At 42.7% G+C, this 14678-nt stretch overlaps 1 protein-coding gene across 1 annotated transcript in view; it reads right to left on the bottom strand.

The window, feature by feature from the left end:
* The window catches only part of LOC106936918 (S-adenosylmethionine mitochondrial carrier protein-like), a gene marked incomplete at its 5' end in the record, with an annotated part of 22234 nt that extends 7779 nt beyond the window's left edge, over positions 1–14455 (bottom strand). The window contains 3 exons of the mRNA XM_015018180.1: positions 4821–4894; positions 9130–9194; positions 14272–14455. Of these exons, the coding sequence (XP_014873666.1) occupies positions 4821–4894; positions 9130–9194; positions 14272–14455 (323 nt within the window). The remainder of the gene's footprint in view (positions 1–4820; positions 4895–9129; positions 9195–14271) is intronic.
* Positions 14456–14678: the final 223 nt, after the last annotated feature.

The raw sequence follows: 14678 nt of genomic DNA, 5'->3' as shown, positions 1-14678 counted from the left end.
CGTTTTTGAGAGGCCTTTCCCTTTCCCCCCCCCCCCCCCAAGGAAACATACCTGATCATATCGGATCAAAAAACACAAAATCTTATCAGAAACTAACTTACAAGTTACTTTTTTGGCTAAATATAGGAGCTTCCTTAATATTAACAAACTAAAAGTAGACTACTACTTCCAGTGGAAGATTTTTTTCCACTCACAGCTTGACAAATGTCTATCAAGTGGTTTTTCTTTTTAATCATTATTAATTATCAATTTAAACAAACCTCTTACTGAAAAGCTACTTCTAAGTTGGTTTTGTCTTATTTTTTAAGTATACTAAGACGTTTGCTCTAAAAACCAGACAAAAAAGGTTTTTGTGTTTCATCAGTGTAGTCGCCACTGCAACTAATAGTTGCCAACAGACTCTCCCACCTGAGCGCTGGGCCTCTGCAGCTCCTCCACAGTTACCAGAGTTCCCTAGTACGGGTTCTAAAATAAATTGCTGACTTTGCATTGAAATGTACAATCCTGTTGCTTTGCAGTTTTGTAACAAAAAAAAAAAACGACAACAAAAAAATTGCTTTGACTTTCTGGATTGTTCTTCGGTCTTCGTGTTTCTGCTTGTTCACTAATTTTCACAGACCGTCTGTATTTATACTTTGGCTGCCGTGTCATTATGCCGAAACATCCATTTTATCGGGTTAAATCGTGAATATTTTGCCCCCTTCCCTCCGATGTCATTAAGCGTTTTTTTTTTTTCAGCAAAGTAAAAAATCTTCAAAAAAACACAGTAATCTTAAACGCTCAAATTAAATTTTGTTGTTCTCAGACGGTTTATTTTAATGACATTGGCATTCGTTTCACATTTTTCGCCCGTCCCACTTCATCACGTAAATAGACCTTCATTAAGACGTATTTTCTTTTGAAAAGCCAAATATGTTTCTTAGAGTCATCGCCGTGCCATTAGCTCGATTGGCTCCTTCTCCACAGCGTGTGGGTGGTCTTCTGAAAATACTTTCATATTTCAGATGTTTTTGCCTTCGTTTTTTGTTTTTTTTAAACTAAATTGGGTTTCAAGTATCCCTCTGTAGCCTCCGCCTTTTCTCCAAATATAACCACTTCTGGCTCCAAAAAGACCAAGATGCAGCCAAAGCTCAACACTGTAAAACCTCCCGTGTAACAGACACTGTTTTTGTACCCCATTTTAGCCTTAAAATGATCAGATAATGTGCTAAAATAAAAAATAAAAACCTTCACATTCACTGCATTTCCATTTTTTCAAAACACCTAAACGTGGCTCGCCTTACTGTTGCTCCACATTTAGCATCTTCTGGGACTACAGTCACAACCAGAGGGAGTACTAAACACCAATTATGGAACAATATGCAACACTTTTTTGCTTGTTTTTTTTGTTTTTTTTCTTAAAGTGAGTCACAGGAATGAGTTCTCAAAAAGTTTCCACTTAGTCATCTGGATCACTGGAACGCCCGGCAGGAGTGCGAGGAGTGAACTACTTTTAAACGCCGAGCTGTTGTTTTGTCTCAGCTCTTCCATTTCCTGTCTGGGATCGGGCCCACCTGTGTGGACCGCCGGGCGACGTCAGAGCCGAGCCAGAGCTCAAACATTCCCCCCCACCGCCCGACTCGGAGGCGACGCGGCGCAGCCAGCCTCTGACGCATCCCGCCGGCCAATCATCTCTCCCTGAGGAGTCGGGGTTAAAAATAGCTCACAGACGTGTGTGCGCGCGCGTGCGTTTGTTTGTATTACCTTGTGAGGACCATTTTCCTGACACATACGACGTTGTGGGGACAGAAGCCTGGTCCCCACAAAGGGGAACGCTGTTTTTGGGTCAGGGGTTAGATTTATTACTAAGGTGTGAATTGAGCTCATCAATAACTTAAAGTCATAACTGCAGCAGGTGATAAGTGCCAAACGCAGGAACTTTACAGCTGGAAGATAATACCTTTCCTTGAACGTCAGCGAGAAAAGCGTCATTGGTCACCAAGTAAATAAAACAGAGATGGACAACAGATGAACAAACACTGATTCCTGCATGTTTTTTCTTCCACTTAACCTTCCATCAATATCCTTTTTGATAATTTAGCTGCCGTGTTAGGCCAAACCAAAGATTATAAAGAGAAACATGGCAGAATCACAACAACTAACTTGCAAAAGGTTATTTTTTGTTTTTTTTTCTAACAGTCTCACAACCCAAAAAGGATTAACCACCTGGCTCAGTACGAGGTACAAAACAGGGAAAAAAATAAATGTTTTTGGTTTTCAGAACATTCCAGGGAAGTACACCAGGCTCCCGACATTTCAGTAATGGCTGCTGTTGTGTTGACATGGCTTTTTAAATTTAGTTAGTTGATGCAGAAAATATCTGACAACCCCCCGACCCCAAAACAAACCATAGATTTGGTTATCAACTCACTTGACTTTTACCTGCTCTGCTCTGAAAAGTTCCAGCCTTTAAATTAGAAAAAAAGCTGAATGAGTAAAAATCTAAAACCTTAATAAGAAAAGAAGAAAAAGAAGGTACAATTAGGACTTGGTGCCTGCAGGAGGCCGTGTGCGGTGGCTTCGGTGCATTTGCATATCCTCCCCTTCGTTTTGCATAAGCAGTAAATCTGAAAACGCTTCAGGTCATGCCGACCATTAGTCTGCAGCCCTGACTTGACTCCTGGTGCAGCGTGGGTATTTTGCAGGTTACTGTTGGAGGCTTAAGGAGGGCGGGAGAGGGGGAGGGAGGCTGCAGCGCTCCCTGCTAAGCCAGGGTCTCTTGGGTTTAACGCACACATGGAAGCACTTTAGAGCTTCACTACACTGCAATTGGGCCTATTACCATAATTACAGCTTTAAAGCCCCAGCAATTTGTATCAGGCATCCACCGGTGCAACAAGCAGGCCTTTGGCCCTGGAGAACAACAGCTTCTAACCTTTTACTTCACAGCCACACGCACGCACGCACGCACGCACGCACGCACGCACGCACTTCTTCCTTTGTTACAGCATTCCATTGAATGTGTCCATCTGTCTTCTAAGGACTTACTTTGAGAAACAAAGCAGAAAAAAGGGGAGCCTGGCGTGTTGTGGAGCGTTACGTGTGTTGTATGTTCTGCAGGTATGAGTTGGATAAAGAGAAGACAGGAAGTGGAGGAAAAACTCCAAACATCTCCAAGTGGAGCGGAGCATCCAAACTGAGACTACTGGTGAAGTTTGACAGCGTTCTTACTGCTTACAAAAGCAAAAACTTTTTTTTTTTTTTTTTTTCATAAAAGCTAGACTTCAGGCAAATGAGCCATAAAGAAGCTAAACAGTGGAGAGTACTACTGCTTCAATATTTCGCTCCTGTTATAACCACAAATCTCCTTACATTTGATATTTAGGGAATTTTAAATATAGACCAACAAGCATAATAATGATGTCGGATAAAAATTATTTTTTTTTTTTTTTTTTTTGTTTAATCTGACAAAAGAATTGATACTTTTGAAAAACATTTTGCAACAAGTACATTTGCAAGACTTTTGGTTTATGTTTCCACCAACAAAAATGTTAAAATGTCTGGATTAGCTCAAACTCAGTACAGATCAGATGAAGAGTGCATGTAAACATCTGTCTGACCACGAATTCTTAATTGGATCTAGCTCTGAACTTTGACAAGGCCATTCTAGCACATGCTAGAGACATTCCAGTGCATTTGTTTGTTGCTTATAGTTGCTTATGGTGTAGCGAATTGACTTTTGAGAGTAGGCGTAGACTATATAAGACTTTTTCATCCAACTACACCTTTTGATTCAAAACGTTTGTTCATTTTAAAATGTAAATGAATGAAAAAAAAATAGTTAACTTGTGAAAGCAGGTGGTTGATCTGAATTTTATTTAGGGGCATCAAAGTAAAGATGGCCAACTCCAAATGCGTGCCACACCTTTCAGATTTTATCATAATGTGACAAAATGTGGGGGGAGAAAAAAAAACTAATTTTGTATGAATAGTTCTGGAAAGTACAGCATATATATATATGTGTGTGTGTGTGTTTGTTTATAATAACTTGTGGGGACTGTTTTCCTGACATATACTACGTTGTGGGGACCATTTGCTCCTTGTGGGGAAACCCCGTTTTTGGGTCAGGGGTCAGATTTAGGGCTATTTAGAGTTTTGGTTAGGGTTAGGGTTAGGTATGTGATGTGTAGGGTTAGGAAAAGGGTAAAGGTTAGGTGTAGGCTGTAGAAATTAATGGAAGTCAATGGAAAGTCCCCACAAAGATAGCCACGCAAACATGCGTGTGTGTGTGTGTGTGTGTGTGTGTGTGTATGAGTGAGAGAGAGACAAAGAGGGGGGAGCGGTCCCAAACGCCGTGAGCATTAAGCTGAGACGCATCCTGACTAACTGATGGTGGCTTGTACACAAGTGGCCCATTATTCACCACAGCTGAGGGTTTGTTTTAGCACAGGCGGCCCTCTGAGGCCCCATTAGACTTGGCCCCTTTTGTCCGGTGCGTATCATAAACACATCAAAACACTCAAATAAACCCGTCCACTTGGCCCTTCTAACACCTTAATCAATAGGACGATAGAGTGAGTCTGCAGCAAAAAGCTTTTATGCATCTCATTTTTCAGCCGCCGCCGTAAATCCCCCCCCCCTCCCGCCCGCTACCCCCCGGGGACGCCACTCTCTTGTGTCGACGCACTCGATTGTGTGCCGGGGAGGAGAGGAGGGGAAGGAGCTCAATGGATTCACGTAAAAACGGGAGGTTTCCTGAGGATGAGTGGGATGAAACCGCTTTGTTTGTTTGTTTGAAGAGTCGATCACGTTTTCAGCAGACTGAAGACAGACATCCTCACCCTGGAAGGCCTTTGCTCCTCCACACGTCGCAGAGCACCATCGGGATGTTGCCTCCCGCCGTGGCTGAGCCCGCCTGCAGGAGGACAGAGAGCAAATAGAGGTGTGACGACGGATAGATTGCCTCGCTCCCTTCCTGCTCCTTGGACAGACACCCTGTTTAGTCTTCCTTGGCGGAGATTCCTTCAGCTGCTACCCTCCTCCTCCTCTTCCCTCTCCTCCCCCCCACATCTTTTTCTGGTCAGGGTCAGCTGTGTCAGTGCAGGTGTCACCTCCAGCAACCACCACTGCCCCGTCCAAAAAGGGAGGGAAAAAAAAAAAAAACTTGTTGAGAACTAGCTCAAGTTCTCCTGGTCCTCCTCCACATCCATCAATCTGCTGCTGTTATTTACGCTCTGCAGACGAGCTGGACAGAGAGTTTTATTTATCCATCCCTGCAACCGAGTGAGTGGAGCAGCAGGAGGTCAAAGTGAAAGAGGCGGTGGAGACAAATTTAAGATAAAATGATCAGTAAATGATGATACCTGAGTATTGAACAAAAAAAAAAAAGTTTTTTCATACAGATGGCTGTTTTTCTGAAGTGGCTGCTAGTAACATTGGTGTACCTCAGGGTTCCTTATTTGGTCCTCTGTTTTTCGCTTGTATATTAGTGATTTTGCTGACGTCTCTCTCACAGCAGGCTGCTAAAGAACTGTCAGCTGTAAAGGTTGAGATCTCTCATTTGGTCATTTTGCATTCATTTGCATCTTAGGTAAACAGTTCCCTTTAAGATCTGTAAATATAGATGCAGAAGTTGAACTGGCCGGGATCAGGCTGTCTGTAGAACAGGACTCTGAGAACTTGGCTCAAATAAAGGATTTACAACTACCAACTGTTATGAATTTTACACAGAAATAATGTAAGAACCCCCAACTTTACATCAAACAAAACATCAACACCTTAAATCTGTCACACAGGAATTAAGGTCTGAATAGATGAAAAACAAGTCAAAGTTATACGTCCCCTGCAGAGTTTAAACTAAATATAAATATTTGTCTTGGGAAAATAAAAATAACATTTTCTCATATTTTAGTAGTTGATGCAATTTTTGCATAGTCTGGCCCCTTCCACTGGACAATTTTACAAGGTAAAATTAAAACAGGGGAGACCATAAGATCCCACAGTAAAAAAAACACACAATTAGACAGTGGTAGCAACTAAAATTAGAAAGAAAGCATCTTACAGTCTTCATAATTTTGTGATTTCACATATCATGTGATTGAATGTTGTAATCTTGTCTTATACCATTGACCTGCCAAAGGACGTAAGATGGAAATTAACCTCTGCTGCACTTCTTAAATAATGCACATTGTCTATTTTAAATAAATAAAAAGACAGAGGATAATGGAATTAAGGTTCGTCAATAAAATGTGATCTGTTACATCGATAGGAGGACCTTCTCTCCTCCGCGTTAAGAGGAAAAACACCCAGACTCCCCGTGTTTCTGTTGGAGACAGGTTGCTGAGAAACTGCCTGACAAGTTTTCTTTTCCTTTATGGCTATGGAACGGTGGAACGAGGGAATGGAGGAACAGGGTGTCCACACACACGCACGCACACACACACACACACACACACACACACACACAGAGGACCCACAGGTCCCGTCTAACTACTGACACGGACCTGATTTTTCATTCAAACCAGGTCGGGGAGATTTTCCTGACGTGGCTAACTTTGTCGTCTGACGTAAAATTTTCATTATGATCCGTTTTCAGAATTCTACGTTATCTGAAGTGTTGTTCCTGCACCCTGCGACCTGAGCCGGCCTTGCTGTGCTGGTGGGGAGCGTTAGGATGATGACAGGAGTCTGGTCTCAGGAAAGCAGAGCAACTGAATGGCAGCGGAGCAGGAGGTCCGCCCGCAGCAGCGCTGTGGCTAACCAGGTAGTCAGAGTCCTGCTGTGGAGGCTTTCGCACATCCAGCTGGGTCCCTGGATGTTTGCCTGTTTTGCCAACTGTTCAACACGAACCTTTCTATCTGTCCGGTGTGGCGAGGAAACCGAGCTCCAGCCCCCCCAGACTTCCTGAGGTTTGTCCGATCCAAACCGTCCACACCGGTTCTGTTCTGTTCCGCTCTGAACCTGCGTTGACTGCAGCTGATGTGTAGCGCCACTTAGACTATTTAGAATAATTTGGAGTGTATCAGTTTTAAAAATTAAATTCTGGATAATAATTTACACTTTCGAAATGGAGCTTTGAATAGATTCTGTAATTTGACTTCTAAAAAGGTGGCTGGTGAAAAGTGATTAGTTACATTTTCAATTTATTTGTGTTTATTAAAATATAATTTAACATAACTTACTTACAAAATTATGTCTACAGTCTTTGTGCAACCTCGTTTTTAAAATAATCCATGCTTCAATTACTTTGTGTATTGTACCGGTTTGCAATCTTGGTGCATTCTTACGGCAGAGTATTTGTGAGGTCACACTCTGATGTTGGACGATCCCAAAATGGCTTCTGCACCTGCACACAGTCATGTTGGAACAATAAGACCCAAACTGTGGCCGTGGCCATGATTGGAATGACTGAGTTCATTGATTTGGAGGGCTGACCCAATACTTTAGGCCACATTGCGTCTGTCCCTATAATTCATTTTCTTTTTTCAATAGTTTTTTTTTAAATAATAGAAAAAAAAACTAAATTAAAAATCTATCCAGATTTGTCCACACTAAAGTTTATATTTAACCCAACCCAGAGGCAGTGGGTCAGAGCCCGATCCAACCAAACTACTTCACTTTAATTAAGAACTAACAACTAAACATTATTTTACCTAAGATTTTATTGCTTTTGTTAAAAAAATAATTCAAGTAAGCAGTGTAACTTCTCTCATTTTCAGCTTTTGTTTGACGTCCTCCAGCTCCATTTTGTCGTTTGTTGTAACATCGGGGTGAGTCAAGTGCAAATCATCTGGGATGTGTGACTGATAGGATCCTATCCTGCTGCTGCTGCTGCTTGAGTGGAGCAAGTTAAACAATCCACTCCTGTATTTACACTAAAATAACAACTTTATGTTGCGCATTCTCGTTGGGTTTTCTGTGTGCTGTATGTTTTGCAGGCGTATTAAAAGCACCACGGAAGCCAGAATTTGGGGTCGAGTTCGGGTCGGGCCGTAAATCTGACCTCCAGTCCAGACCACATAAGAACCCTGTTCGTTATAAAAAGCCATATCTAATTTCACGACATTTTCCTTATTAAACAATAGTCTAATAAACGACATCAGAAGGTAATTTTACATCATAAAACATGAATATTATAGTAATTATTGAATTCAGTCAAAAGGATGTGATCATTTTTTTGGGGGGGAGGGTTTCCCCTTGATGACCAAAAAAAGTTCCAAACTTTGCTTCCTTCTGTATAAAATTTTCTGCAGAGGAAAGCAAAAAAAAAAAAATAAATAAAAAATGTTAAAGTCTTGGCCTTATAAAGTTATAGCTGGACCTGTGCTGCAGGCAGAGCCTTCAGCGGGTGGTTAGATTACAGCAGCTGCCTGTCAGATAAAGTTTACTGGAAGCTTTTGTACCGTGCAGTTCCACCTCCAGCCAACGGCTTCTCGTCAGAGATCCAAGCCTGTCCGATTGTTTTGTTGATTCCAGTCTCATTAGTTAGGATGGGGGTGGAAATGGAACACGGTGTCTTCTCCAAGGACAGTCCGTGTGTGTGTGTGTGTGTGTGTGTGTGTGTGTGTACGTGAGAGAGAGAGAGAGAGAGAGAGAGAGAGAGAGATGGGGGTGTCCTGCTCACAAACGCATGTCCTGCTCACAAACGCATGCAGGACACCCTGAAAGAAGCCAGACATGCAGTCGGACAGAGCCAGAAGAGAAAAAGGTGGTGAGGAAGAGGAGGAATATCACCACACAGAGGATGGGAAGAGGAGGAAGGTGGGGGGAGTTAACAGCAGGGCCAGCGTGCTTTGGCTTCACCTCTGCATGACATGCAGCGCTGCGATGGAAACTCCCTCGTAGCAGGAACGAGTCCTCGCTCTTAACACTAACCATGCACACAAACACGCCTCTCCCTCCATCCCCCCCAAACCCTGTCCAAACCCCCCCCCCCTCTTCCCCCCCAACCCGAGCAGGTGATGGATGTGCGCTGTCCCGGTTCTACCTCGGCTCGCTCTGCCCCCGCTGACACCGGAGAAATGCGCTCGGGCTCCGGGCCCAGTCCGTGGCTCTGCTCCCTGCCTGCGAGGCATCACCTGACAGCGGTGTTTAAAAGCAGCTGCCGGAGGAGGCCGCGCGCGCTCGAGTCTGCGTGTGTGGAGCGTGTACCTTGGCCAGCATGATCCTGGTCTTCGCCACGTCGAGCGGGGTGGTGACGAAGGCTGCCACCGCGCCTACGAAAGACAGGCGCGTTTAGTCAAACGGATACCTAGAAAATACACAAAACCAATTAATCTACTTGACTGCAGACACTTTAAGGCGAAGGGAGCCAGAACGCTTGGCCTGTTGGTTTCCAACGTTCATAAAAAAAATAAAAATAAAAAAAACAATCTTCATCCAAGTCCATCCCATCACCTTCACTGAAAGAACACAAAGTCTTACCAACTGTTTTTGGTTTAGTTTCTAGAGAAAATATCTTAATACACTTGAAATAAGACAAAAACTAACTTACAAGTAACTTTTCAGCATGATATGAATTTGATATGATTTTGTGAATTGTATTAATACATTACGTAGATTTGCTATAATGAGCCAAAGAGGCTCGTTTTCATCTGTAGCCTGGCAGATTAATGGAAGGACTCAAAACAATTACAATTAACATGCAGAACATATTATATTATAACATATAACAGATTTCAATGTACAGCTTTACAGTGCACATTTATAGTAAAAATAAAAAATAAAACAAGTCACAGCCATAAAAAAAAACATGTAAAGAGCTGTTAATTTAGAAATAATAATATAATAAGTACAATTTTGATTATCTAGTAACCATTGCTTAAGTGATTTCCTGAAAGTTTCATTAATATAAAAAGTCTTAATTCTAAATTAGGTGTTTGTTTTATGTCAATAATTCCTTAATATTGATTAAAAAGTTCTAGTTAGAAGTGAAATAATCTGCCAGCGGTGCAAGATTGTTTCCATATCACAAATTAAAATGTCTTGTTCCAACGTTAGATTATTTCACTTAAAGCTAATATTTTGTTATCAACATTAAGGGATTTTTGACTTAAAACAAGTTGCTATTTCTTGCTGAGAAGCTCCTTGTAAGTTAGTTTTGTCTTATTTCAAGTGAGATATTTGCACCAGAAACTAGACAAAAATAAAATAAAATACTTGGTAAGATGTTTGTGTTTTTGCATTGCTCTTAAACATAACTCATCTGACCCAGTCCTTCCCCCTGAGCTACACACACATGCGGCCTCTCCAGCACACAGGTACAGACTTGAACTCACACCTGCGTAATAAAAAAAAGAGACATTTGTATCTACGCATGAACATGCACACACAAATACACACAAACATCCTCATAACGGCTTTTTGGGAGCAGCTGCACTCCAACTTCAAGCCAAGTTAGCATAGCTTCTTCCCGCTGTTCCCGCTCATCTGGCCAAAAGGAAGTCAATTTATATTGTTTTGATTGTTTAAAATGACAAAATACTTGAACTTGGAAGCTCCAGAAGCTATGAAAATAGGTAAAAGATGCTGATAATACACCATAAAACTACAGCGTCTCATTTTGTCATTTCACGAGGACAAACTTTGATGGATGTCATTGAGGCATAGTATAATAAACCAACACACAGCATGAAAATCTCAATGGTGTGGCATGCATTTGTACTCTGATCCCCTTAAATCAAACTTGGTGCAACTCATGGCAGTCAGAAGTCCAGCAGTGTGGACAGATCGTAGAATAATATCCCACACTTTGGCAGATCAAGAGTAAAAAAAGGTTAAGGGGCTCAAAAAAAAAAAAAAAAAAAAGACAGAGATACACTGAAATACTTCAATCGTTGATAAAATGGCCCAGTCAAAGCCCAGATCTAAATTTAATCGAGAGTCTATGCCATTGCTTCATAGCTGATTTTCATAGACATTCTCCATCTAATCTGACTGAGCGTGAGCAAGAACAAGAATGGACGGAAATTTTAACATCCGTATGCGTAAAGCTGGTAGAGACGTCAACTACTTTACTTTGAAATGTCCTTCTTTTTTTTTTGTAATGTGTCGAAATCTGCAAAAGTTCAGGCGGCACGAATACTTTTCAAGACACGGTGTACGTAAAACAGGAGCTCTGTCGTTACGTTAAGGTTTTTCACTTCTCTACCTCGGTCGGATAAACATGGGAATAAAGCAGATTTACTGTAACATCTTTTAAGATATTTTTGGAAAACGGTCAAAGAACGCACTAAGCAAATAAATCTTCTACGCGGAGAGCTTTATTAAATGATCTAAATTTGGCTAGATAGGAAAAAAATCCCACGATGGGGTTGAAGGCTGGAAAGAAATCAGTCGATGACCTCATTCTTTTTCTTGGTCAGTTTTCACGAGGATGAAGAGAGGAAACCAAGTTCAAATCTGCCATAAGTCAGAGGAGGATACAAGCGGAGATCTTGTGGATGATTAAAAATGCCTCTGTGTGTATCTCAAAAGGCTGGGAGATTACAGACGAGCGAAAGAGAGTTTGTAGTGGGCAGGATCTCAAGGTGTAGCCGTGGAGCGGAGAGGGAAGCTTAGGGCCTTATTTTTTGATGTTTTGCAGATGATGTAGTTGTGTTGGCGTCTTCAAATCATGAAGGTTACGGGGTGCGGGGGAGGGAACTGGACCGGTTCAGAACCGAGCGTGAAGCTGTCGGGAGGAGAGTTAGCTCCTCTGATGCCATGGTTTCCAGCGGCAACACGGTGGAGTAATCCCTGTGAACGGGAGGACAGTCTCTGCCTCAAGTTGAGGGAAGGGTCTCGGTGAGTTGTTAACAAGTGATGATAGGATGGGTAGGAAGAACAGGGGTCTAGTTTGCAGTTTTGTGGGACAGACTCTGGTCTGTTGCGATGAAGAAAGAGTCGCATCAGAAACCGGAGCTTTAGATTTATCAGTCTGTCTACAATGTAACCGAGACACGGAAGGTAGGATCAGCCGCTCTACGTTGATCCCTTTGGAGGTTTTCTGGCAATTGCCTGGTGGGAGGAGACCTAAGACATATCTAGGACACAGACAGACAGATGGATAGGTGATGTACACACTAATGGACTGACTGATGGACGTCTTCTACGTGGGAGTACGATAAAGATGTGAACACAAATCCTGTCCCGGGCCTGCTGTCCAATGCCGCTCTTTCATCACACCTCAACGTTTTAAGAACATTTCAGATATTTAAGCTCCCAGATGTTCGAACGAAACTGATCCTCCTCCAGTAGACCAAAGTCTCGTTTCATCACCCTGATGCTTCCTCTCCCTGTGTGCCGTTTCCAGGTGGGGCGGCGCAGCGCCGCGTCTCGGCTCCTCTGGGTGCCGTGTCCTCCCCTAACTGTCTTTTCCTCTCCTCCTCCTGCAGCTCGGCGACGTCCCCCGAGCGGCTAACCTCAATCTTCCCGTCCTGTCTGGCCCGGTCCAGCCGAGGAAGAGTTATGGGCTGAAAGACGCAGACGTTCGACAGCGGCTCGGTGGACGGCCCCGGTCGTGAAATGTGGATTTACGTTGCGGGTTTTACGTTTTCGTCATGGTAGAAAGTGTTGACTGGGAGCAATGACGGATGATGTGACACATTCTTTCAGTCAGAGCTCAAGTCCTGGAGGCTTACGCTAAGCTGCTATGTTTCACTCACTCTGTGGATTTCTTAGGTCAGAGTAATGTAATCGCTTACTTGCACTTTATTCAACCCCTAAACCTTTTGTTGAAGACTGAAGCTCTATTGAATGGAGTATTTCTCACTTGAAACATTGAAAATGTTGCTAAAGTAATCAAATAAGTCACCGCTGATTGTATTAGCAACATTTATGTTATTATTATGCTTCACAACTTCTTGGCTGATTTCTTAAAACTTTCCAGTGATGTCACTGGATGGCTGCCAAACCATCCTGTCTATATGGGATTTCTATTTTCGTTTGCCATGACTGTCATTCAAAACTAGCAACAACTGCCGTTTTTCAGCTTGAACAGTGCAGTGGAAATGCTCAGGTTCAACTAAAGTGATCCAAGGAATAAATTCTGATGATCCTGAACAGATAAAACCAAGGTTAGCTGGTCAGTGATTCTTATTTCAAAAACTGAGCCAATGCAAAATGTTCCAGGCAAGGTTCACCGATCAGCGCCGCCATCTAGATCTTTCTATTACTCTTGGTCTAACTGAGGCAAATTTGCCTTGGCACATGTTACAGTCCCAGAGAAGTAGCCATGATGATATGGATAACTCAACGCTTCCTACAAGTGACGGGAGGGCTGAGCAGAAGATGGAAGGAAGAGAAGCAACATTTAGCAATTTCCAATAGATGAATCAATATCAGCTAAGCCGTGTTACAGATTATTTAGGGTTTGATTTGTTTTCAATCTTTAAAAGACGAGTTTTATTTTTTAAATAACTTTTACAAAGTGCCAGTCCTTCTTTCTGGACCTTTCTTCTACAATAACGAGAATCACCCTAGAGTCACTGAAAAGTCGTGAGAGATTTTGTCTTCTTCCTGCGTAATTATGTTTCACTCAACTTAGCATCTGTGAAAATCTGCAAAAATAAGACAGTTTACATCCCGCTTCGACCCGTATCTCTGAGTTTGGACCTTCCCGATTAGAAAAAAGGAAAAAGAAACGGAAACTGTTTTACCCGAGACTTTAGTCTTTATCTGTTGCTCTTCTTTGTTGGAGGAAGTTGTAAATTTTTAATTTGAACTCAGTGCTCTTTGCTTACACATTCTATTTTTAGCTAACCCTGTTTCACTCCTTTTCTGCTTCTGACCCCCTCTTTCTCTCTCTCTCTCTCTCTTTTTCTCTTCCTGAAACCACTTCAGGCTCCAGTGCTCCGAAGGTCGCGCAGCTGCCGGGGCGCAGACCCAAACCCGGCCCCCTCTCATCCCTCCTGCCTTTTCCCTCCGGTTGTCTGCGTTTCCCCTGATACTCATTCAGGCGGAGACAGACTCATAAAATCTGCCGTGGTGTGATGTCCACTGGCTCCGGTGCTGGAGATCTGTGATAATGTGACCCCTCTGTTGAGGAAACAATGCGGGGTCCCTGGAAGTTTAGGACTCCTTCTGTTTTTTGTTTTTTTAGCAAGAAGACGGATAAAGTTCGGTCCGATTCTCTCCTCGCTCCTTTATATCACTGATCTGATGAGCAGGTGGCTCCGGGGAAACCTGTATCTCTCTGCTGGTCTTTCTTTATTAAACTGTCCACCGTCGACTTATCTATTCCTTTCTCCCATGTCCCCCCCATCACAGAGCCCCTTCTGCTCGGTTCCCAAAGCTACATATAATCCTCTGCACCTGCAAAAGCTCCACACACCGCTGATTGCCAAGAGTGGAGCGTGTGACCTTGCCTCTTCGACCACAGCGTCTGGAAGAAAGAAAGAGAGAAGGAAAGAAGGAGAGGTTGGAGATAAAATACGAGGATTAAAGGGCAAGAAAGATTGAAAGAGGGACAAAGAAGGGGAGAGAGAGAAAGAGACGACTGTTGTTAGAAGAGATAGGAGAAATATTGAAACCACATTGTGAACCTTGGTCGGGTCTGACGTTTCAGCATTTTAGACTATTTTCTTCTTCTTCTTCTTCTTCTTCTTCTTCTTCTTCTTCTTCCCTGTCAGCCTGTAGCATTCGGTTCCCAAGAAAAGAGATTTATATGGTAGTTGGAGAAGTTGTGAGATATCTATACAAGCACAACTCAGTTAATGAAA

This window comes from Poecilia latipinna, unplaced genomic scaffold, assembly GCF_001443285.1.
Source record: "Poecilia latipinna isolate Pla-1442-1.1 unplaced genomic scaffold, P_latipinna-1.0 Scaffold2242, whole genome shotgun sequence".
NCBI lineage: Eukaryota > Metazoa > Chordata > Actinopteri > Cyprinodontiformes > Poeciliidae > Poecilia > Poecilia latipinna.
The sequence above is the reverse complement of the archived record's forward strand: the minus strand, read 5'-3'. Positions and strand labels throughout refer to the sequence as shown.